Genomic DNA, 25,388 nt, shown 5'->3' on the forward strand with positions numbered 1-25,388 from the left:
ATTTCATTGGCTCATTTTGAGTGACGTCACCGCGTTTGCTGTCACGTTAACCATAATACTTGAAGTAATTAGTCCCGTAAACTGCTGCTGCGATTGGTCCGTGAGCATTATTATTTCTCATTCACTTTAATTGGTCACGGGTACATGAAGGGCCATGACTGGGTCCGGATCTGGACCGAGGTCCGCCGTTTGGTGATGGCTGCCATAGTATGAATGAATGAATTGTGCGCAGGAATACAGTGTTTTCCACAACGACTGCAAATTATGCTCTCAAAACGATGTTGTAATGGCCAAATCATGCAGTCTATGAGCCAAATACTATCAAATGTAATTGTTAAGTGTCACCTGTGAAATTTCATTCTGTAGGATTTGGTTTGCAGCACGTGAATGAGGCATCTTCTCCGCTCCGACTCTTGCCACATCCAATATGGCGGCAACATTGACATACAGCTCAGCGCTCAATGAGGTGTCTACATATATATGTCAGCATTAGTGGTGTTTTGACAACCCTGCCACCTCGAACACAGTTAAGCAAAACATCGGCTCAAGTATATGCTGCGTGTTGACTGTTATGGCAACAGCAATTTTGCTTGTGGCGCTTAAAGGGCCATTACCGGCTTTCATTATAGGGAAAAAAAATGACACCGATATTGACCAATATTACATTTTTATGCCAATATCGGGCCAATAATATTGGTGGGATGATATTATTGGACATCCCTACTATTTATTTATCTCTACCATACAGACTGAACTCGAAACTGAAACCAGTTAAATACAACAAAATGAAGAGCAGCGAAGCATACAAGCGTATTCAAAAGTCAAACTGCATGCTCAGTACAACACATTCGTACATGTCGTACATGCTTCACTAATATTGAAAGTCCTCCTTGCCTCTCACGCCCCCACTGACCACGCCCTCCCCCATATTCTATAAATTACAATATTGTTGTAAATTTTCAACAGTATTGTAATTTATAGAATATTTATTTTATTTCAATATTGTAGTTCAATTCAAATAGGTAAACTCTTATATTCCACAGATTCTATTAATTATTTCAGCAATGTAGTTTTTCATTTCTTAATCACGCCAATATCTGAAATGTATGAAAACCAAAAATAAATTTTATAGATGCAGAAAACAATGCAAAACCATTATAAATTACAAATTAAATGGATAAATCAATTAACAAATGAGTTAACATCCATATACATATACTGTATATACGTACATGTAAGTACGTACTGTACGTACTGTAAGTGAAATCTAACAGTTTGTTACGCACGGCATATTGTTCGACAACCAAGATAGTGTAACAATAATAATAATAATGGATTCGATTTTTATAGCACTTTTCAAGGCACCCAAAGCACTTCACAATGAAGTGAACTCATTGTGCATTCACTCCTCAGTCACACACTGGTGGTGGTAATCTACATTTGTAGGCACAGCTGCCCTGGAGTAGACTGACGGAAACGTGGCTGCCATTTTGCGCCTATGGCCTCTCCGACCACAATCAAACATTCATTCACATTCATACACCAGTGTACACAAACTGGGGCAAAATTTTTGTGTACATTTTTGCCAAAAATCTGTACGGCGCCCATATATCTATCTATATATATCAATATCTACACATAGCATTGAACAAAAAACTTAACTTTTCAAGTTAATCATAAAGACCACAGAATTACTTTTTTTTCTTCATTTTATTATGATGCACCGACTGTTGTCCATCACATGTTTGGGTTGATTATCTTTCCCATAAAGAGGATGTGGCCTGTGGTGTTTTCAGTGATGAGAACCATAAATGGACGGTTGAACTTCAGCACAGGGATGTGTTGGAAGGACATCAGAGTGATGCCAATGCCTGTTGCAGCTGCAGCAGTGGCTCCAGCCTCGTCCACATCAAGGGCCGCTTGGTGCACAACCTGGAGTAAAATGGAAGCAGAGTGAGATGGATGAAAGTGAGTAATGAGTAGAAAATGTATGTGTACCTTGGAGACTCTGAGTTTCTGCCCTTCTGAAATTCCACTCAAATCTGCTCGATCATCAAACATGTGAGACATTCCCATTTCAGCCAACACGTCGTTCAGAGAATAGGAGGTCTTGATGGAGAATTTCGGAACAAATACATCATATGTCCTAAAGAAACAGGTAAACAGTTACCTGTCAATGTTCTGTATTAGAAATTACAAATTGAAATTTGACTTCCTCAAACCTGGATTTCATCCATTTTGACCATTTAGCAACATGTTGTGGACAAATTTCCTTCTCTAGTTCCGCCATGTGTTCAGGCAACAAAAGGAGCATGGAGTAAGAGCTGTTGAAAGGCAGGCGAAGGATTGTTGTGTTGACTGCCAGGTCATGATAGACATCAAAGCTATCCTCATTATTCATCATCTCGACAGAAACCTGGGAAACAATTGAAAATGAGCTTACAGAGCATGTCTCCTATCCCGACATCAGCATAATAACTTTGCTTTGAACCTTGGTATTCTCATCAACATTGAAAGTGTCCGCTTTTGTGAGCTCAGGATTGAAAGGAGTGTCCCACTTTCCTGTGTGACAGGGATGAGCAGAAATCAGACAACAGTAAGTTGGAGAGCAAATGAGAGAAGCTACACAAAACAAGTATTGCCATGTACCTTTGAAGTAGATGTAGCTGATGAGATACATGATAGTGCTTGGATCCAGGTTCTCCACCAGTTTATCAATCTTGCCATGTGTCTTATCCGCTACATACTTATTGATGGTACTAGCACTTTCTGTTGTTTGGTGGAAGTCGACATTGAACCCATCTGTATAAAAGGACTCTTTCAAAACCTTCATGAACTCGGGTTTTGGCTCGAAGGCGTTATCCAGGAACACGGCAGTCCCATCGCTGATGTCTGGTGACTGATCTTGGCTTTTCAGGAGCGTACTGAAGGCCTGATGCACATCTGTGTGCGTAACTTGGCTGCTGTTGTAACCCAGACCACTGAACAGCTGTTGGCGGGTCTCTCCCCGGGCTCCAACCGACAATGCAGCCAAGGCGACAGACACACTACTCGGGGAGTAGAAGATGTTCTTGCCTTGCGTGACAGGATGAGCTGCCATCCTCCGGTACAGATGGAAGGCAAACTCCTTGTTTGCTAAGGTAACCTGTGCGCCGCTGTCATCAGTGTGACCTTCATGGTGGTGGCCTTTTCCCACGCAGACCAATGCTGATAAGATCCAGACACCCAGGGCTGCATGCATCATGGTGGACTGTGACAAAAGTTTAAACGTGCAACATTGATCTTCTGCTTTCACAATGTTTGCTAAAGAAAATACACAAGATAGTCCACAAACCTGTTAGCCACACTGAAGGCCCTTCACCCCAGTTTATCAATCAACAATCAAACATGCACTGTATTATCACATATACACTGTATACCTCAGGGTACAATGTACATTATTGCATGACTAAATATTGAACTACCTTTTCTGGGGCCAAAAATGTACAAGTACATTTTACATTGTTATAGTATGTATCAAAATATATATATACATATATATATATATAATACTTATATCAAATACAGATGATTTTCATGATTAAGAGCAGAACATGTAGAGCATTATGTAGCATCAAGAGCATGTAGAATGACTAAGAGCAGCCTAAATTTGGCATTGGCTCACTGATTGAATACTGCCAATAAAAATCAGTTCAACCCTCTTTAAGAATGAAAAGGATGAACTTAAGCACTCAAGCCTTTTCATTCATTCGTTTATTTATTCATGTTCTGCCACATATCCAGTTCAGGGTCACTGGTCAGATAGACCCTATCTCAGCTGACTTTGGGAGAAAGGTGTATTATACCCTGGACTGGTCACTACTATTACAGGGCACATATGGATATACAGTATGTAAACAGGCAATTGTTTACACACACACACATTAACACCAATGGACAAGTGTCTTCAATTATCCTAATGTTTGGATCGGAGGCCCACCCAGATTCTTTTGTTCTACCAGCTGTTGAAATGATGTTATAAACCCCAAAATTAAGTTTAAGAATTTAATCTAAATTGGAATGGGTGCAAAGCGATTGCAATGTCAGCATGCTGGAGGGAAGTCAGCTGTCGCGAACCCGAAGCTTGATGAAGCCATTAGCATTTGATCCTTATACTAGGGATGCTCCGATCGATAGGCCACCAATCAGTATCGGCCAATTTCCGCGAAAAAGCATGTGATCGACGTATGCTAATAAATGCCTTGCAACGGCGATCACAAAAGGCCATCACCTGTGGCTCCTACTACTGTATTGCCCTAACTTCTAGAGTAGCGTCCTTCTCCCACTTTTCTTCACACTGCGCAGACATGCCGAAACAAAAACAAACATGTCTGCTGTGTGGAACTTATCTGCCAACACATGTCACGAAAAATATCTTTTAAAAGCTTTAATTTACTACGAGTATGGTGAGTTTTTGAGGCTCACGGTGTGATTATCAGTCAAACGGCAGCTAACGCAGCCATGTGGACAACACTCGACCGCATGTACTTGACAGTCAGAAGGCTAAGCTAATAACCTGGCAAATAATTGAATTCATCGGATGAGATGACGAGCCTTCGTCAGTGGTGGAAGACACCGGGTTCAGCGAGTGCTCGCTCTCTTGGAGCCCACCTATGTCCTACCTGGAAGTCCTGATGGGGTTCCATCAATATACTCGATCTCACATCCAAAGTCTCCTTAAAGAAGTTCTCCCATCCTTTGCAAGTTTCACAAGTGATATACTGTATGTTCTCTTGAAAAATTAAAATGTTTTTTTTTTAATTAAGGTGATTTTATGGTTCCTTTTTTCATATATAGCCAATAGCAGGGGTGCAGCCAGGAATTCTGAGCCCCATGAAAAAAAATCACGTTGCCCCTACCCCCGTTTTATTAATTAGTAACTAATTTCATTAGTAATTACCTATTTTTTGGGCCCCATGGCAGTCAGGGGACCTTTGAATTTTCCTGACTTTTCCCCTCTTTATCATCATCAAAATTAATTTAAAAAATTTAAATTAATCCATGTGAACGGTATCCATGTCAGACAATTTCACTCATGGATTATCGGTATCGGAATCGGGAGCATAAAACACTGATTGGAGCATCCCTACCTTATACTCCCCTCCCCATTGGGTGTTGGGTTGGGTGTTGTTTCTAATACAGTTTTTTTGTATTCCTTGAGCAAAGCTACTGCTGTCTCCCCTCACAAGACAGAAGGTATGTCCTTCAACTAGGCCCAAGGTTCCCAAAGTGGGGTACGCGTAGCCCCAGGGGTACCCAAATTGTCATGGGGTACGTGAATAAAAAATTAAAAACAATTAGCGCCTAACACTCTCAATTACGAGTGCGCATGACGCCTCATGGCGCAATGAGAACGGAGCAGCAAGGAGACAGACAGAGGGTGAAGTTGTCCATCGCTTTGTGTGCGTCATATGAACAAAGAAGTGCGTCTGATGATTATTTTGTGCATTTTTATTGTTTAATTTTTTAATATTTCATTGATATTGGTGTTCGAATCCCCGCACGGCGCAGCAGTGAAAACCTGTCACTGTAATTGGGGATTTATCTATGCTTGTGTGTATTTTTGTACTTCGGATACTGCTTTATCCTGATTGTTAAACTTTCCCCTAAAATTTGGTATTACATTAATATGCAGACTTAAACCACTGCCACCGTGAGCGGACAAAAAAGTGAAGCGCAAATTCAATCCATTCAAACGGAAGGATGCCAACATCATACTAGAATAAAAGATATGTAGGATGAATACTTATCTATTTATCAGAGCTCATGGGAAACGTGATCAAACTGTGACCATGCAAAATACACGTTTTTGACCAGGAAGTATTAAAATTAATTAACCAATTCATTATGTTCAATATTTCAAGTTAATTAAGATAAAAAGGTTTTAGTTTTTTAAGTGTGCAGGAGTAGGGGGTACATGGCTTCAGGTCAAATGTCTGAAGGGGTACGCCACTTTAGAAAGTGGATGTGCCCAAGATGTCTAAGTGGGAGATATCCTTTGACTAGACTATGTGTGTGTCCATCCATCCATTTTCTATGCCACTTATCCTAATTAGTGTCACGGAGGTATGCTGGAGCCTATCCCAGCTGACTTGACAGAGATGCCCAATGGAGATTCGAACCCAGATCTTACCGATCTCCAGACTGTGTGGCTTGTGTGACTGTGTGCCAACCACTCATCCACCGTGCAGTGGTATATTGTGACATCTTTCTGAGAAGAATAGTGTGTACGTCTACGCAGACGCGACACATTATTCTAGTCAGGTGGAAAAATATTTTCCTCACTAACATTCATGTTTTTGGGATGTGGGAGGAAACCGAAAATGTGAACTCTACACAGAGACGAGCCGAGATTCAAACTTAATTTGAAATTGTAAAATAAAATAAAAATGTAAAATAATAAGAATAACACTTAATTTGGATTATTATAATTATTTCAGTTATATCATCACAGTACAAACTGTCAGGGAAGTTGGTAACGTCTTTCCAGTGATATTGATTTACTTTTTGCTTGTCACTGGTCAGGTAATCCATACATGTTATGGTTTAATTGTTTGATAATGTAAAAGCTTAATTTATTAAATTGATGTAATTACATTTGTATATATTGGAATTACCAATCTGTCTGGTTCCCCAGTTTCAGTACATGGTTTTTTAATGTTTAATTAGTACTATATACTACTAATTTAATCATACTACATACAGTATGATATGCCCTTAAAAGTGTTCCCATTTTTCTCATTGTTGCATATTTTGTGCTAAATAATAAGCAAATAAATACAACATTGTTATATTTAACAAAAGAGGATATGTGGCTAAAACTGTATTTATTTCCAATTATCATCATTGTAACTTCATATAGATTCTCATTGTGCCAGCTGATTTCAGTGAAGTATCTTTTCTACTTATTTAGTCTTGACTAACCTCATAACTTCACAAAAGAGAAGCTTTAATTCATTGTTAGGCAGTTAACACAATTTGTGAAACATCTATAGTTTCATATGTTTGGGGAATGGAAAAAGCTATATGACATCCAGATATCTGGATAACTTACCAATCTTTTGCCGGTTCTCCTGCCTCAAAAATCACAGCCACCAACAGGACAGGCAGGACAGAGAAGTGTCTTATTTATATAACTTTGTGAGTGGGATGACCCCATCTTCTGTTGGCCTGCTTAATGTTATTCTTTGTCCCCTCCAATAGAGCAGTGGAAGCAGAATAGGGATCATCATGCAAAACACTTATACTTGCTTTAATTGGCTCAATCACTTTTTCCTCACTCAGGCAAATAATTAGCACACTCCATTTCAGAACTTTAAATATTTCTCAACATATTTCTTACATTAATGTTTTGCTAAATAAATAGGTTCATACTCTCTATTCTCTTCACACCAACTTGATCCAGTGAACTTTAGGTGAGTGTACTGTGTACCGTGAGTGTTTGCGTGCTGTAGCCACTATGTCTCATTACAACTCCACATGTTGGCTGTCTGACTGTGACAACAAAAACAAGATTGCACAGTGCAGATTAAAAAAAACAAAAAACAGAAGCAGCGTGTGCATGTATCACATCTGCAAAATATTACTTCTGTCTAGTCGAGCCATACAGGTAGAGCTGAAGAAAGTGAAACGTGTAAAATACTGTACATACATTTATATAAAATACTACGGTGGAGTATAAAGGCCACATTGAAAAAAAAAATTTGAGATTCGAGAAAAAAGTCGTAAATTTACTAGAATAAATTTGTAAATTTATTAGTAAAAAGTCATAATTTACAAGAATAAAGTCATAAAGTCATAAACTAACGAGAATAAAGTGGTAATGTTACGTGTCATACGTGTCAGATGGAAAATAGAGCATAGCTCTTCAGTAAGGAAGGAAACTTTCCTCTTGCTTCCGGCAAGCTTTTATTTACTGTATGTTGTGGCAGGAAAACAGAGCAGTTGAGCATTTAGCATTTAGATTAGCGTGTCTGGCCCTTCTCACTTCTGCTCTCCTTACCTTGCCCCCTCCACATGCCCTACCCCAACAGCCACATAATTCCCCCCTTTTCATAGCTGTCTCAGGCAATGCCTGTAATATAACATGCCTGTAACAAGTTACGAGTTTTTCCTCATAAATGTAGGACTTTATTTTCATAATATTACCATTTTTTCTCGTACATTTACGACTTTATTCTCAAAATGTCAGATTATTTTAATACTTCTTTGGCCTTGGGCATAGGTAATATTATGACTCTTTTTTTCTCGTAAATTTATGACTTTATTGTCATAAAAGTACAACAGAGCACGACGGAGAATTAGAGCTGCATTGAAAAAATATTGGAGGGTGCCTGAGCCCGGCTGCCCCCGCGGAGCCATCTCCCCTGGGTGGGAGGGTGGTTTGGGTTGCCCCTTTTTATTTATTTATTTTTATTTTATTTTTTTTAAAAATTATTTTATTTTATTTTATTTCGCTGATTTATGTGTGTGGTGTATGTGTGATAGGTGGGAGCTGCCTGTTATCCTCCGGCGCCTGTGGCTGTCCCCCGGGTGACGGGGGGCGCGGAGGTGGGGGTCGCGGATGTGCGGTTTGGGCTCGGGGTGGGGGGTGCGTGGTGCTGGGGTGGGGGGGATCCCTTGCTTTCTCCCCTCAGGGACGGGGCCGCTGTGGCTCGGTGGGTGGGGCGTGTGGGGGCCGTGGGCGGGTTGCGCGGTGGGGCGGGCGGCGTGGTGTCCATCTGCGTGGTGCTTCCCGGGATCGGCGGGAGGATGCTTGCTCCGGGGTGGGGCGGTCGGGGGGTGGCTTTGGCCGGGGGCTTGGGGGTCGGGCTGGCGGGGGGCTGGCGGGCGGTCCCTGCTGCCTGCTGGTGTCGGGCTGGTCCTTGCTTCCGGGCCGGCGGTTGTCTCCCTCCCTCCGGGGTTTCCCCCTTGGCGTGTTGGTGGATGGGCGGGGGGTGGGGCGGTGGCCGGTCTGTGGCGTGGCGGTGGGCGGGGCGGGCGGGGGCATCTGCTTGGGCGCCGGGCGGGGGCCGCTCCTCTCGCGGGCCCGGTCGTGCGGTGCTTGCTTCTCTGTCCCTCCCTGGCGCCTCTGGCCTGCGTGCTTCGTGGGTGCGGCCGTGCTCCGCTCTATGTGGGGTCCGGTGCTCTTGTGGTCGTCGTGGTGTTGCTCCCTTGCCGGCCGTGGTGGTATGCGGGGGGCGCGTGGGCGCGGCTCCCGCTGTCCTGGTGGCGGTCGGATCTGCCTTGGGGGCGTGTGGCTTGTCCGTGGTGTTTGGCGGTTTGGGGGTGGCGCTGTGAACGCTACCTCCGGTGGGGCTCCGGTGTTGGGGGGCACTGGGGGTATCGCCTCTGGGGGGTTGGGTGGGCCGGACTGGGCATCCTGGCGGGCCGGGTAGGGCCTGTGGTGTGTCCTGCGGCACGCCCGAGCCTGGGCTGTGGTGGGCGGCCGGTCGGTCATGTGTCCTTGGTCCCCCCCCTGCTCGGTTTGGGCGGCGTTGGGGTGTGGGGCCCCCGTCCTTCCTGTGCCACTGCACCACCTCACATATATATAGGACATTGGGGGGTGGCCTACGGTCGGGCGTGATTGGGGAGGGGAGCTGCCTTGCGGGGCTCCTTTGCTCCTGCTGTGCCACTGACCTGTTGCCCCCCAATTTTAATCGCAGAGTAGACACTTAGGGTTTGGGGGGGCTGGCCAGGTGAGGGGCCCTCCGAGCGGCAGCTGTCCCCCGATTTTAATTGCATCATTAGCTATCATCCACATACACTCCATATACATGCACACAGATACACCATCCTCTTTTATTTTATTTTATTTATTTATTTATTTATTTTAATTGCATCATAGACACTATCACACCTTATCACATACACGGGTGGGGCGGGCTGGATTGGGGTGCCTCGTGCACCTCGGCGTCTGCCCGCCAGGGTCGGCGGTGTGGCCGGGGGCCTGGCCGTCGCGGTGGCTCGCCCGGGGCGGCCTGGCCTGTGGGGTGCCCTTGTCTGGTTCGCCTGCCCTTCCCTGGGGTGGCCCTCTGGGGCCTGTTGATGCCGGGGCTTGCGCCGGGGGGGGCGGCTTGCGGTGCCCCCCCTGGACTGACACGTGCCGCGGGCGCCTCTGCGCTCTTGGGGCGGGTTCGGCGGTCTCCGGGGGGCGGTGCTGGTGCTTCGGGTGGCCCGTGTGCTGTCGCGGCGGCCGGTGGTTGCTGCGCTGTGGCGGCTGCTGGGGCGCCGGGCCAGCTGGTGGGTTGGGGCTTGGTCATGCTTGCGGGTACTGTGGGCCTGGGTGGCGGGGTGGGGGTGGGGGGGCGGGTGCCCTGGGGCCGGGCTCGCTGGGGGGGGTCGTGCTCTGCCGGGCGCTTGGGCGTCTGTCGCCGTTGCGCTTTGTGCGCTGCCGGGCCGCTGTCTGTGTCCTCGCCTCCCCCGGTCTGTCTGTGGGCTTGTCGGGGGTGGGGCTCCGGTGCGCGGGTGGTGCGCTGTCGGCTCTGGTGGCATGTGGCTGGTCTGGCTTCTGGTGGTATGTGGGGGCCGTCGGCTGGTCGGCTGCTGGTCTCGCCTTCTCGGCGCTGGTGCTTGGCCTCCCTGCAGCTTGGGGTGTGGTGCTCCCGCTCTCTCTTCGGGGTTTGCTGGCCCGCGGGTCTCGGTTGGCGCTGTGTGGTGGTTCGCCTGGCTGCTCGCCCGTTTTCCCGCCTGCCTGCTCGGTTTCCCGCTCTCCTCCTCGCTGACTCCCCTGTCTGCCTCGCTGGCGGCGTCCTACCGCTGGGGGGGTGTGGCCGGGTGTCTTCCTGCTCCCCGGCAGTCTGCGCTCTCCGCCCCTGGGTTCTGAATCGTATGTCTGGGACCCCGGGGTCCCCGGCTCCGCTGCTCCTTGGGTTACCAACGGGGGATAGGGTGGGGCTTCCGGGTGTCGGGCAGTCGACCACTGTGTGTGTGTGTGTGTGTGTGTGTGTGTGTGTGTGTGTGTGTGTGTGTGTGTGTGTGTGTGTGTGTGTGCGCGCTTGAGTAAGTAAGAGTGTGTATGAGCGTGCGCATAGGGGTGTGTTTGTGCGTAGGAGCGTTTATGTGCGTGTGTGTGGGTGCGTAGGAGTGTGTATGTGCGTGCGTGTGTGTATTTTTATTTATTTATTTATTTTAGTTATTTATTTGGGGGGGGCATACAGGGGTTTGCTCCGTGGGGTCAGGTGCTGGGCGATACATCTCTGCCGCCCGTGCCTCCGCCGGGTGGGTGGAGGGTGTGCCTCCTGCATCCCTTGGCGGGGCGGCCCTGTGTCGGGGGTCGGGCGGGGGTTGGCCCGGGGCGGGCCGGGCTCCGCTCCCTGGGGGTGGGGGTGGCGGTGGGGGAGAATTGGCGCTTCCGGCGCGGGCGGGCTTCTTTCCAGCTGTGGAGGCGTCTCTGGGCCTGCCGGTTTGTGGCCCCCGGTACCCGTCTGCCTTTGTGGGGTGTGATCTCTCGCTGGTCTCGGGGGTTGGCAGTCCTCCGGCCCGCTGGCGCCCTGTCCTTGGCTGGGATTACCTCTCTTCGGCCCCTTACTGGTCTTCCCGGGGGGGGGGGGCTCTCTGGGCTGGCTCTTGGGGCACTGTTCTTTGTGCTGCCTGCCCCTATGGGCCTGGTGGCCTTCTGGCGGCCGGGGCCCGGCCTTGCTATTTGGGGCGGGGCTCTCTGGGAGGTGGAAGGCGGCCCCTTTCCTTTCATGCACTCTCAGTGACAATCACACGCCCACACATTCCTGCACCTTTATATATATATGAAGTCTTCCTTACATACAGAGATACCTGTACATATGCACACTCACAGTACATACGTACTTCCCCACATTACTCACTGAGTTATCCAGGGTGTTATTATGTTGTTGGTTTTATTACAGCGACGGTGATTTCAGCAGTATGACTATATATATATATGTGTGTATGTGCGGTATATATGTGTATATATATATATATATATATATATATATATATGTATATATGTATTTATGTATGTGTATGTATGTATATATGTGTGTATATGTATTTTTTTTTTTTTACAATGATGTGCATTACAGTAACTTTGATTCTATTCACTATCATGGATAATCATTTCATTACTACAGTTATGTGTGACTGTTTCAATGCGGTATTATCATGGTGATCACTATCATAATTCATCATTTCATGACTGCTATTGTGTGCGACTGTTTCAATGCAGTATTGTCATTGTGATCACTGTCATAGGTCATCATTTCATGACTGCTATTATGTCTGATTGTCATTGACAGCTTTGTCATTGTGGTTGTTGATATTGATTTGTCCTTTATCCTTGTTCGTCTTTATAGTTGTCACGGACATTTATTTGCTGATGTCGTTCGGTATGTTTCTGTTGTTCTGTCACAATTGTTGTTGTTGCTGCTGTTGTCCTTGTCTCTTGTCTCTCTTTTTTTTGTTTTTGTCCCCTCTCGCCCCCCCCCCCCCCCCCCCTTTCCTTTTCTCTTCTTCTCTGTCCCCTCCTGCTCCGGTCCGGGCGCTCCAAATTTGCTTTATAACAAGCATCAAGGTCGAATAAATTTTGTATGACAGGGGAAGTGTATATCACACTTCTCTCTGGCAGAGTAAAAAAAAAAAAAAAAAAAAAAAAAAAAAAAAAAAAAAAAAAAAAAAAAGAAAAAATATTGGAGATTTCGAGAATAAAGTCATAAATTTACGAGAACAAAGTCGGAAATGTTCTAGAAAAAAATTGTAATAATACGAGTCCTACATTTTTGAGAAAAACCTCGTAACTTATGTTACAGGTATTGCCTGAGCCAGCTATGAAAAGGGGGCACTTATGTGACCGTTGGTCTAGGGCAGCGGTCACCAACCATTTTGAGACCAAGATCCCTGGTTTCGAATGAAAAACGACAAGTGTCATTCATATCAAACTTGTGGGCCACACGAATATTAATCTTTCATATTAAGACAGGGGCCGCAAACTATCGTCCCGGGGGCTGCGAGTCTGAGACCCCTGGTGTAGGCTGCATACGCTACCACTCATAGATTTGTGACTCGCTAAGGCATTAATAAAGTTGATAGAAAATCAAAAAAAGTTGGTTCCATTCCCAGTGTCACAGTGCCCTCTACTGGTCAAGCTGCAAACTTACCTGCAAATGCAAACACGACAGCCTCCAGCTCCATCTCCCCTCGCCAAGAAGACAGTTCTGTCTCAAGGTATGTTGACGTATTACGACTTGTACGTACTGTAACTTACAAATAACGTGTGTGAACGGGCGTCAACGATCGCATAACTTATTGCCCGCGGATGTGGGACGTATGAATCATACGTTGACATACGTGGAAAAGTTTTATGCAGGCACAACATTTTTGGACGACTTAGACGTACTACGACGTACGTCAGTGTATTGGCCAAATTTTTCATACGTTGGCATAAACTGGCTAAATCGTCAAGGTGTGACAGGTGTTGGGCATAAATTGTGAACACCGGCAACACGCTACGCATTTGTTGATATAAGTTGTCTATAAGTTAGAGAAATGTTCTATATAAGTTACTAATACATCATGTTTACGTCGAACTCGTTATGAATACGCTATGTATACGCCCAAAATTGAAAAAAAAAACGTCAGCAGTTCAACGTATGCCATCAAAATGATCACATCAGGCATGCGCTGCCTAAATCGTCAAGGTGTGACAGGGCCTTAAAGCCAGCGCTGTCAACAACTGAAAACGGATGTAATATCGTGGTTATAAAAAATCCAATACCATGTGTTACTGCTTTGGCCCAGTCAGAGTTGCTTGCTAGAGGTTGTTTATATGCTGAAGTTATCGGTGTTTGAACTAATCTGGTTTTCTTTCTTGCAGATGTAACATTCACTGCCGGATGATGCCGTTTTAAGTGCGCTAACATGTTACATGTGCCTCCTGCAGCATACCTGGTATCCGTGGAACAATGTCGACACACAACTTTGGATTTATCCACTTGTTTTGTCCATCTGTAATTTTAACAGGGAAGCCAAAGTGTTCCCCAACAGCAGACCGTAGTGAGATGGGAGGGTCTTCCAGCTCAGGCTTCTCGCTTGCATTTGCCATGATGGCATTTGTCACGCCTGCGAGCTATTAGCATTCTTCCCCCTCAGTCAGTGGTGTTCGACACTCAAAGGCGTCCGTGCAGAAACTCTTTAGTTCCGTGTGAAGCGCTTAGATCACTCTAGTAATAAACTTTATGAGAAAAATAGCATAAAATATAACCGAAACGGTACGTAAGTGGACCGAACCGAACATGCAGAACCGAAATGGTTCAATACATTTATGTGAACCGTTACACCCGTAGTAATGACATCTATCTCCCAGATAAATGGGAGGACATTCAATGTAAAAACTAACCCAAATCAAAGTGTGTGTGTGTGTGTGTGTGAAAAAGCCAAAAACCAAAACAGTGTATTTTTGTTCATTTATCTTTGCCAGGGACGCATAGTGACAAGCAGAACTATAAAATGCTCTTTAACTAGATGGCATAATGTAGAAAGTAACCTTTGTATCCACCTGTTGCCATTCATACAACAGAATAAATTATGGCAGTTTTGGTGGTGGGCCTTGAGATTTTTTTTTATAGGTAAAATATGTGCCTTGTCTTGAATGTTCGGAAGCATTGCAGGAAAAGGATGTCCCACAGGTGCTCAGTTGTGTTCAGGCCCGGAGGAGACACTTGGCCACTCCATTACCTTCACCTTCCTCTGTAAACTTGTCATCTTGGAGGTGTGTCTGGGCTTCTTATGTGTTGGAAACTGTCGTGCGGCCTCGTTTCCCAAAGGAAACTGCTTCAGAATGTCACAGTAGGTACATGCTGGAATTCATGTTTTCCCCAATGAACCGCAACTCCCTGGTGCTGGAATTACTCATGCAGCCAGAGACCATGACACCACCACCACATTTGATTGTAAGACAATTATCTTCTTATTCACTTGTGTTTCCAGCTATTTAGGCAATAAAAACAGTGTTGAGTCATTTTCAGTGCATTGTACTATACTTAACATACTTCTATACATGTTATGCTGACTCCTCTAAAGTACTATATCTAAGTTTCGTTTGTACAATATTGTCCCTTGAGGAGGTATTGTAAGAAAAATTGTTGCTGAAATGTGAGGGGAACGCTTTAGTATTAGTCTGGCTTCAGCAATGTTTGCCAAAAAGTTGCCCATCTAGATGGATAAGTTGTCGGAGGAAACCACGGTTTGGTATGACCCCCCTGTTCTCTTTCACAGCACAAATTGCCTCCACAAGGGTGAGCCTTTGCTTCAGCATTAAGTATGCAAGGACCAAGGTGGCAGAACGGCTCACTCCTACATGGCAATGTACCAGTACTTTGCCTTAAGAAACACAAGAGAGGAAGTAAAAGCAGGTTAAGATGGCACTTTAACTGTTATTTAATCATTTCAAGTGTAGGCGTCTTTGCCCATTCTCACCTCCCCTGCTAAGAGCCATGTGGATAAAATCTGCAGCTGCCTGGAAGTTCACGCTCATGTCAAAGCCACATGAATCATGAGCCTCTATGCCCATATAGGTAATATTTAATCCCTGGTAGATCTCAGGACATCCTCGACATTTACTGTGAGCTGCATTCAGGATATGAGTGATTCCATGCTTGGACAGATCATTCCGGTTCTCTGCACTGTGTCTGTGGAAAACACAAAGCCGTTCAATGTACAGATCAGTTCATATGAAGGTTTGTAGGTGTTTCCAAACAAATAACAGTACTACATGTTTGACTTTGACTAATGCCAAGCCATTGGTGGTCAATCTCACATGGCACAGCTGTCACAATGTGGAATGCATCTTGAGGGGTCTAGAATTACTCATGCACTTAAATATGATTTATGACCAGTTCCTTGCATGTGTGCACTCAATTAAACACTTTCATAATATTTGTAAATAAAGCAAATTCTAAATATATTTAGAGGACCGGTATGTCTTTTCATATTTTAAAAGAAATACTATGGTGCTACTTACTGATCACCAACGTAGATCCTTGGCCACACTTCATCGGCATGGCTCATGATGGCTTTGCCAGTAAACAAGAGTCGTTCCAGCTCAAACACAGCCAAACCAGGGGAACTAAGGTCAATTTCCACCTTCCTAGGAGTGGGTCTGTCATTCCAGGATGCAGGAAGTTTGGATGTATAAGACATCCCTTTTCCAGTGCTGGATTCAAGTGGTCCTCTCAGGCAAAAACAGCTTTCCTGACTCTTTAAGATTATTTCCAAGCAAGTGTGCAGTCACTTTCCTTTAACAGAACTTTGATGCACTCACAGCAGCTCATCCTGTGTTGTGAGAGAATCGGATCCCTGTATCAAATCTAGCCCCTAACGCTTGAGGAGCTGCTGTTGTGCTTTTGCATCAAAATAGCAGCCTATTTAAAGATCTGAATGCTTGCTGCCAATGTACAGTGCAAAGGGCCATGCAGCAGTTTGCACAACTACAGCATCATTTTCTCTCGTCGTCAAATGAACATTATTTATAGCACTGAAAGCAATGAAGACTGAATATTCGAAGATCTTACTTATTGCACCAACAAAGCCAGTAACAAACGATACAGACTTCAGCAGAGTTAAAAAATATACTCACCATTTATTATTTCTGAGAGAATTCTCAAATGGAACTTTTTTTTCCCCCTAAATCAGGCAAATATTCCCATCCTGTGTTGGAAACATGCATCACACCTGAAATTTTACAGTTGGGATCCATGTAAAGCACAAGAAAATGAACACATTAGACAGATGATTGTTTTTCATGCAATACTTGCAATATTTTTTTCTATAGCTATATTAAACATCCGTGCCATGCATGGCACTATGTAGTAATCAACACATCATGAATGTTCACGGGGAAACTATCTCTTGTTCTACTTGGAAGTTAGGTGTGTGGGGATTTTTTTATGTTGTAATGAGGATAAAACAGAAACAGAAACAAGTCCATTCAAATCACATTGGATTTTGGAAAATATACTTTCACTGCTTGAGGTATGAGGAAAAAGGAATGTTTTAATACAGTATATTGTAAATAAAAGTCATTACTATTAATTCATCAAAGAAGCCCAAAACAAATTGAGTTATTTTCAGAGCTTTTTACTTATTTAAGGTCAAATTATGAGTTCATTGAATTCGGAAGTATTGTGAACATGCAATGCAGGGTGCACTATGAAGAAACGTACTGAACTTGTTCTGTGATAGTGGTAGATCTGTGAGTAGTGTGGATGACCTTATGATCATGCAACTGGACTGTGACAGGCAGTTGACGTAATGTGCATGTTGCAAGGGGCAGAAGACCAGATTATAACTGACATACAAGAAGGGGCAGCAGGATGAAGAATGAAAGTGACAATGAATAATTCCCTCTTCCTGTTCATAATTCAGTCACCGACTGAACTGAAGTTCCCTAATGATATGTACAATCGGTATGTTGATAGTTTGGCACTGCATCACACATACCAGCAGATCTGAGCCTACAGAATCCTTCTTGGGAATCTGTTTAGAAGACTCTACTTCAAGGAAGCTCAGGATCTAAAAGGGACCAACAAACTGACACAGGAGCCACTTTAGAAGGCTTTCTTCTCTAGCCGGTCCAGAATGGCCTGGATCCTTTGTACAGCCTCCTTTCGGGCTTGACGGACATTTTCAAGTCCTTGAGTCTCCACAGAGTCTAGCTCCAGCAGCTCTTTGGTCAGAAGTTCCTCCAGGCATCGATAACTCTTGTCCATTTTTTTGCCCACAAACTCATCAACATCTTCCTGAAGCAGAAACACTCTAGCCATTACTTGTTGGACCCGAGCTAAACTGGGGTTATCGCTCTGGGACTGAGATCCAGCATTGGCCGGAGCAGGATATTGGGTTGGAGCAGAGGGTGGGGCCTCACTTTGTGAGGGATCACTTCTCCCTGTTTTGTTGTAGATTTGGGGAGGTGAACTAATTTCTGTAGGTTTCCCATTGGTACGATTTGGGGATGTGTTCGGCTTGGGTTTTGGTCCGACTTGTGGTGCACGCTGGTGCAGCTGGTCCTGTAATGACAAAACAGAACATAGTTCTGTTTTTACCAAATGTTTTATTTCTTTAACGGGTCACTTCAGCTTGCTTAAAGAAGGCACTCTTCAATGTGCAAGCGATAGCCAACTACTTGCTTGACAACACAGTGCAAAAGGACAGTCGGTCATTAAACAGAATTACGGTCTTACTCACGGTGTGAATCAAAACATTACCAGAACATTAACACACAACAACAATAAACTACCATTCTACAAGGGTAACAACAAGCCAACAACAAACACTTCTTCTGCTGGCTCTCAACGAAGGCGGTCGCATCTTTTCCCTCTCCTCTCTCTTATCTTCCCTGCGCCGCTTCTCATGTCTCGTCTTTCTTTCTTAGTCCTGTCTCATACTTTTAAGAGCCTCTCACGCTGCAATGAGACGCTCTGGTCACCTCTTCTTCTTCTTTCAGGAACACCTGTTTGTTGGCTCTGTCTGGGGCCCACTCACAGACGTCTCCGCGCATCTGCTGTGTTATGGTCGAGCTTCTTCAGGCCTACACACACATGCATTCAAGGACACTTGCATACATGCACATACGCACACACATCCCTTCCCTTATCCCATGCCTTCACCATCATCCCCCCCCAGTGCTGGTAGGCGGGGCCCACAACTCGCACCGAAATATGGCTGCATTTGCTGCCGGCCTGCGCTGGAAACCCCTTCACTTCCCTTTCTCTCCTCCCCTGGTGCAAGTCCTCGAGTTCATGTTGCAAAGTGTGTTTATTCATGACTATGTTGCAGAGGTTTTTTGCCACTCCCATACTGAACTCCCCCATAGGAGTTAGTTTGGAATTGTCCACAAGGCATGCTGGGTACTCCCAACAGCAACTCCCTCGACGCAACAATATAGTGAGATATTGATCATTGAAGATGTTCACTGCATAAAAACTTATTCAAATACAGACAGTATATACAAACCCAAAATTAATGACATTCATGCCCTTGATGAGTGTATGTAAACATGTGACCACAACTACGTGATACACAAAGTCAAAATTTATATCTAACTGGTGCAGTTCTATTATAATATCCTTTGGCATGATAGATTGTCCACTGTTGGCCAGCTAAACCGTGCAGCACTCATCCGTGTTGCGGATCTGACTGCGGTTTATTTTTAGTTGTTACATTTATTTCTATGATGCAAGGTGTGAGTTATCATTCATAACTAGCAGTAGGAACAACTCTAGTGATTATATGTAGGGTTGGGCATCGTTTGAATTTGAACGATTCTGGTTCCGATTCCGATACCTTGTTTCTATTACGGTTCCATAACGATTCTCGATTACGATGTTTTTAAAAGGTAGGGTCATAAAAGTTTGCATGATTTAATGAGGGTGCTAACCAGAGTTGTTTTTGGATCAAATGTCTGAACATCTCCATGAATTGTTTAAGGATATGATCTTTTTATAAACTTTACTATGAATTTCTTACAGGGCTATTTCGAACAATTAGTGTGGGCGTGCCCTACATACTGTATAAAATTGTCTAACAGAATTGCATACAACTTTGGATATTGTCCACTAGGCCTTAACATATCAAGATGGTTTATTCCTATCTGAATGAATTTGTGCTTCACATTTTAAATGAATAGGAGACAGCCTATATTTCTAAAAACCTATGTGCCAGGACAAGATGCAAACCTTAATGTACATTAAGCTAGAGTGAAAAAAGTATTTTCACCTCACATCCCAAGCTTTGAGTCCTAAAAAAAGAATCAAGATTACCAAAGAAGAAATTTCTTTCTTTTGTGGTGGCAGGTCTCAACCATCGTTCCACTGTGCTGCCTCTGTATCGAATACAGATTTTCTTCCCTTTGCTTAATACCTTAGGTTGATAAGGTGGTGGTGCACCAGTTCCAGTCCCTGGCCAAGCTGGAGGATGTAGTGGACGAACAGGATTTCCATAATGGCTCTGGGGAGGCTGTTGGCCTGGCTGCCACTGCTGCTGTGAGGATGTATATGCACCAGGGTGTGTCCAAGCTTCAGCCTGGGGGTTGGGATGCAGAGACTGGCCAGTGGGATATAGGGTGTTCGGAGGCATTGCATGACCACCTTCATTGTAGTGAGAATATGGCCCTTGAGGATATCCAGGACCCTGAGAACAGAGATGACACACTAATATGGCACCAATATAAAATTAGTATAATAATGTGATGCAAAAACCATCCAGGCTTTACTAAAGGCTGCTATTCTACTCCACACTAGACCTCGGCGTGAGTTTAAATGTTCTTACTCCTTGACAGTGTATACCAGCATAGTGCTGGTTTTGGGAGTGTGGCTGTCCAGCTGGCCCAGTGCTTTGCTCTGCTGGACAGTTTTGGTTGGGGTAAGGTGCTGGAGGTGCTCTCTGAGGGTCAGCACAGTAGAAAGGGTTGGATGGATGGAAACCACTTGCTGAATACTGACTCTGTGCTGGGCTGTAGACACCGTGTCCATCTGGAAAACCTCCAGGCAGTACCTACAAAAAGAAGATAAAAAAGGAAAATGTATTGGGGTATTCAGTATCACAGAATGTTTCTTTTGCATAAAACATGTAACAGGCTCCACATTAAAGTCTTTGAAACCAAAAAAAAAGATAAGAACACCAGCACCAGACGGCATATACTGTATTATACAAATAGTAGTAAAAAAAAAAAAAAAAAAAAAAAACGAGTCAATATTTTTCACAAATTAACCTGCATAAAAATTGTCGTAAATTTTCATTAGGCCTGAATAAAACAACTGACTTTCATGGCTGTCACTCACCAAGGTCTGGCATACACGTACATGTCTGTAGCGCATGACCATACACAACGGCAGTCTCAGAGAAGCGACTGACAATTTGTAGTCAAAATGTGGTTATGTTAGGATATAGAGTCAATGATAGCTAAACTTATCCACACCACTATTATTAGCTGACAACAAACATAACAATGTGCGTGTGTCTTACTCAAAACAAAAAGAGGCGGGATAAAATGCTATTCAAGCAGTTTAATGTTGGCACCCTCTAGGCACCTAGAGGGCTCTACTGCATACTTGGATGTCCAAATCGCTCTTTCTGAACTTGCAGGCGAACTTCAATGGTCACACAATCTTTTCCAGACCTCCAAATTGTTTGCATATCAAGCTAGATCTTATAGTAAACTAATATTGTAATTTAATTGCTTTTGTCATTTACCAATATATAAAACAAAGAAAAGCACATCAAATAAAAACCACAAAATTAATATTGTCTCACCACCTGCACGAGCCTGAAGTTTGTTTTCTATAGACAAGATGAGAATAGCATGGTTTGATGAGTGTGGGTGAAATCAATATTTCCATTGTATGAACTTTTGGCCGAGTGGTTAGCATGGTGGCCACACAGTCAGGACATCGGGAAGACCTGGGTTTGAATCTCCGCTTGGGCATCTCTGTGTGGAGTTTGCATGTTCTCTCCATGCGTGCGTGGGTTTCCTTCGGGTACTCTGGTTTCCTCCCACATTCCAAAAACATGCATGTTAGGTTAACTGCCGACTCTAAATTGCCCATAGGTATGAATGTGAGTGGGAATGGTTGTTTGTCTATGTGTCCTGCGATTGGCTGGTGACCAGTCCAGAGTGTACCCCGCCTCTCGCCCAAAGTCAGCTGGGATAGGCTCCAACATACCTTAACAGGATAAGTGGCATAGAAAAAAAAATGAATTAACTTTTGCTCTGTTTTGATCAAATTATTTTTGCGTGGACTTTTCACCTCTCAGTGCTTCTTTGAACTAGCTAGATGTGTTAAGATCGGCCTGTCCATATTATTGCACAGCTGGCGTCTTTTGAATAGGGGTAGTGTCCACTCCTTAAAGAAGGAAAAAGGAAAAGTTCTTCACTCCCGTACCTTCCCGCACTGATATATGACTGTTTGTGTCTTTGTTCCTTGCACTTCTGGACAGATGGCGCTTTTGGATAGTTAACTGCCTCTCTTCAGTGGTGACCCGAAGCTTCGATAATAAAATACACAAACGACAACTTGTTTCTGTGGACAATATTAATTGATTAGAAAAAATTGCCAAAACACAGGTGCAGTGTGTTTTTACTGTCTACGGACAGGAATGGCAACAATGTCTTCAATGCCGTTGTCAAAAGTTCTGGTTAGTTCCTTTCAAATTTGAATCCAAAAAGATGAAACAACCAACTTCACCCAGCACATCGAACACACAATGGTTTGGTTTGGCTCATTAGCATGGAAGAGACTAGCAATGTGATCGCATGCGCCCAACTTTGACCCAGATGAGTTCAATAAATGTCTTAGTATATTATTTTTCAAATATAATCCATCCATCCATTTTCTATACCGCTTCTCCTCATTAGGGTCGCGGGGGCATGCTGGAGCCTATCCCAGCTGACTTCGGGCGACAGGCGGGGTACACCCTGGATAATGAACACCCTTATTTACAAAATATGTATTTGAAAAAGGTCTTTACAAAACTATTTTTAAAAACATGAGCGTCTATGATAGGTTAATTGGCTATGATTGATTGTTGATATGTGCCCTGCGATTGACTGGCGACCTGTCCAGGATGTACCTCGGCCAGATTCAGCTGGAATAGACCAGCTGCAAAGAAGATAGACTGATGGATGGATGTCTATCTTTGCTTCTGAAAGTTTTCTGTGGCATGCTGAAGTCCCGTCCACGGACCATGCCTATGTCTACAGTTTATCTCATCCAATGTGAATGTAGCACACATAAATTGAAGTTTTTCTTCTTAAGCTGTTCTTCTCATCTTGTTGGATACTATAAAAGTTGCATTAAAATCTATTCAGTGTACAGAAGCTTATGGTTAGGCAATGTAAATGAGTGCTTAAAGCAAAAGGATTGTGATACTCCTGCACCTTTGCAACTATAGGACCGAGTTATGTGGCATTGTGAAGCCTACCTGTGGATTATACTGTGGCTGGCCATCAGATCCAGAGGGGTAGGTATTTGCATAGTGTCCAGTGGAATGAGACTGGGGGTACCAGTAGTGTGAAGGGTAGCCTGGATACTGTGGAGCGTCCTAAGAACGCACAACAACACAATCTCAAAAATTTCAATGGGGCAATACATTATATTGTACTATGGGAATGGTCATTCATTAGTCCTACTTACCCATACAAATACCATTAGCAACTATTAGCACCAGCAATCAGGCTGTGTGTGTTTAGGTCATGACAAATTATTTAAAACGATGTTATCACGTGTAGTAAAGCTAAACCTGACTGAGTGTAGGAATGTTACAAAACCCGTATTTTAGCGATGCAAAAATCTGACACCGAACATGCGTGCTCAATTTGGAGAGTCTGTGGGGACGTCCTTAAAAATACACATTTTTTTTCATATTATATCGGGTGTATTTTCATTCATATACATGTTTGTTCAGTAGACTACTCCTTCCTCTTCAATTTTATATTGGATTTATACTGTGTGTGTTGAACCACATCGACTCATACGAGTGCTTTGAATGTGAAGTCCAACTTTAAGCCTTTCAAACTAAAAAAAATTTAGCTTTTGGACAAGATAAAATTTATGTACGATACTAACGATGAAATTGACGATGAAATTGCCTGAAAATCTGATGGTGCAAAATGTTTTCTTTACCCAGAATTACTACATGTCGTCTTTGCATTGTCCTATTTTCAATATGGATGCCTTGATTGTAAATATAAAAGCAAATAAAATATGGATAGTTTAGATATAATAAAATCATGCTAAAGAAACATTGATTTTCTCAAATATGGAGTGGATGTAGGTGGATTTTATACATTCCTGTCATCCTGTCATAGCTAGGTATTTCTTGTGGTTACTGCGGGGTGAAAACTAATACACTGCTTGCAGCTGCGAGTGCGAGGCATACATGAAAAAATTTGACAATTGATTTTCTTCCCTGGACTTTTTGATTATCGAAAAAATTTAAATGGACACTGTTGACTTTTAAAACAGATTTTCACAGCCTAAGTTATGATATACTGTATTGAGTGGTACGGTTGTGCTTCTCAAGGTCTGTGGGTCGATCACAGCTTTTGTCTTGACTCATTGTTAAAGCAATGGGGACCAAAGGCACTACAGTACAGTATTATCCGGTATGAAATCTGCTCTAACTTCTTTAATATTTGGAATAGAGAAGTGAATGAGGTATTAAATTAAAAGGTCACGTCACGCTTTATCAGATAGAATTAATCAAAGACTTGATTTTACATATTTCGAAATTTTGTAACATTCCTACTACGTGCAAACTTAACAGAACAAGCAGGGGACCGCTAGCTATTACATAACTCCAGTTAGCTCGTTAGCCGCTCAGCTAGCATGGACAGAGCTTTACGTTGACTCGCTTGAGACTAGTCTTATGTCAATTTTGGTAACATCTCAAAGGCAGCATTTAGATAAAAGGAAAGCGTTAGTTTGTATCAAGCCACTCACCATTTTCTTATATGGCAGTTTCCCGAGGTTATGGTCCAAGTTGCAAGTCAAGGAAGGGCCAGGCAGATTTCAACATTCACTGCATCTGACGGTGATAAGCCAGCTAAATGCGCTCCTTGGCAGTCGTCATCCTACTTATTATATTGGCCGACTAGAAGGGACTGGCAACCACGGTGTTTCCGTTGTTCCCAGAAGTAGAGCTCAACACAAAAATCAGGAAATTATTGAATGGCACTGAGCTCGCCTTAGCTTTTCCTTGTGTTCTCAAAGAGGATAGGGAATGAATGGAAAGACCGCTCACTCTGACGTTTTTAAGGGCACCGTATCCATCGTGACCAAATGAGTTTAACCGTCTTTCACAAAAAACACTACTATCCATATTAGTGTTTACTTAAACTCTATCTATCTATCTATCTATCTATCTATCTATCTATCTATCTATCTATCTATCTATCTATCTATCTATCTATCTATCTATTTCCATTTTCAATTGTGTTTCCTTAAAATGTAAGCATTAAGCTTAAATACGTATGAAAATTATTAATTAACATATACAATCTTCGTTTTCCCGGAGCCGCTTTAAAAGTAATTACTTTATATATACATGTATTATTTGCAAAGTAGTCGGGCATTCTAAAAAAATGTAAATGACATCAATACACGAGATTCCGGCCGCTAAAGAGTTAAACGTCACCCGGAAGTTTATCCGTGGCGGCTATAAAGACACTTCCTGCCAGCTTCCTTCCAAGTAATCTTTAGAAATATTCATGGCGTGACGCTGTGGCATATAGGAAGGTATTAAAGAAGGGCTCACGATGAACTACGTACCTGGGACGGCGAGTCTCATCGACGAGATCGACAGTAAGTTGCAGAAGAGGATCGGCTTTGGTAGTAAGACAGGAAGCTGTGGCATCGTGTCGC

At 43.7% G+C, this 25,388-nt stretch overlaps 4 protein-coding genes across 5 annotated transcripts in view; 1 reads left to right on the top strand and 3 right to left on the bottom strand.

Annotated features, from left to right (window-relative positions):
- Positions 1–1,691: 1,691 nt before the first annotated feature.
- Positions 1,692–7,235, bottom strand: LOC129180489 (alpha-1-antitrypsin homolog). Its single transcript, XM_054775014.1, has 6 exons — positions 7,094–7,235; positions 2,650–3,250; positions 2,492–2,562; positions 2,223–2,416; positions 1,999–2,146; positions 1,692–1,932 (listed from the first exon to the last, which is right to left on the bottom strand). Exons 2-6 carry the CDS (start codon positions 3,242–3,244, stop codon positions 1,738–1,740), a joined length of 1,203 nt encoding a protein of 400 aa, XP_054630989.1. The 5' UTR covers positions 3,245–3,250; positions 7,094–7,235; the 3' UTR covers positions 1,692–1,737.
- Positions 7,236–14,202: 6,967 nt separating this feature from the next.
- Positions 14,203–16,407, bottom strand: LOC129179293 (dual specificity protein phosphatase 26-like). The gene is made up of 3 exons (XM_054772346.1): positions 15,992–16,407; positions 15,448–15,659; positions 14,203–15,351 (listed from the first exon to the last, which is right to left on the bottom strand). The coding sequence occupies exons 1-3, from the start codon at positions 16,168–16,170 to the stop codon at positions 15,155–15,157; spliced, it is 588 nt and encodes a 195-aa protein (XP_054628321.1). The 5' UTR covers positions 16,171–16,407; the 3' UTR covers positions 14,203–15,154.
- Positions 16,408–16,634: 227 nt separating this feature from the next.
- bag4 (BCL2 associated athanogene 4) lies at positions 16,635–25,313 on the bottom strand. The gene is made up of 5 exons (XM_054772344.1): positions 24,468–25,313; positions 22,948–23,067; positions 20,296–20,520; positions 19,888–20,157; positions 16,635–18,035 (listed from the first exon to the last, which is right to left on the bottom strand). Exons 1-5 carry the CDS (start codon positions 24,468–24,470, stop codon positions 17,577–17,579), a joined length of 1,077 nt encoding a protein of 358 aa, XP_054628319.1. The 5' UTR covers positions 24,471–25,313; the 3' UTR covers positions 16,635–17,576.
- lsm1 (LSM1, U6 small nuclear RNA associated) overlaps positions 25,149–25,388 on the top strand; it is a 34,273-nt gene continuing 34,033 nt past the window's right edge. The window contains exon 1 of one of the 2 annotated variants that reach the window (XR_008569937.1): positions 25,149–25,328. Coding sequence is in view for 1 of the 2 variants with exons in the window: in XM_054772347.1 (XP_054628322.1) it covers positions 25,283–25,328 (46 nt within the window). In the remaining variant the exon portion in view is untranslated. The remainder of the gene's footprint in view (positions 25,329–25,388) is intronic. The other variant, XM_054772347.1, reaches the window with a different exon arrangement.

Source organism: Dunckerocampus dactyliophorus, chromosome 4 (assembly GCF_027744805.1).
Source record: "Dunckerocampus dactyliophorus isolate RoL2022-P2 chromosome 4, RoL_Ddac_1.1, whole genome shotgun sequence".
Lineage (NCBI taxonomy): Eukaryota > Metazoa > Chordata > Actinopteri > Syngnathiformes > Syngnathidae > Dunckerocampus > Dunckerocampus dactyliophorus.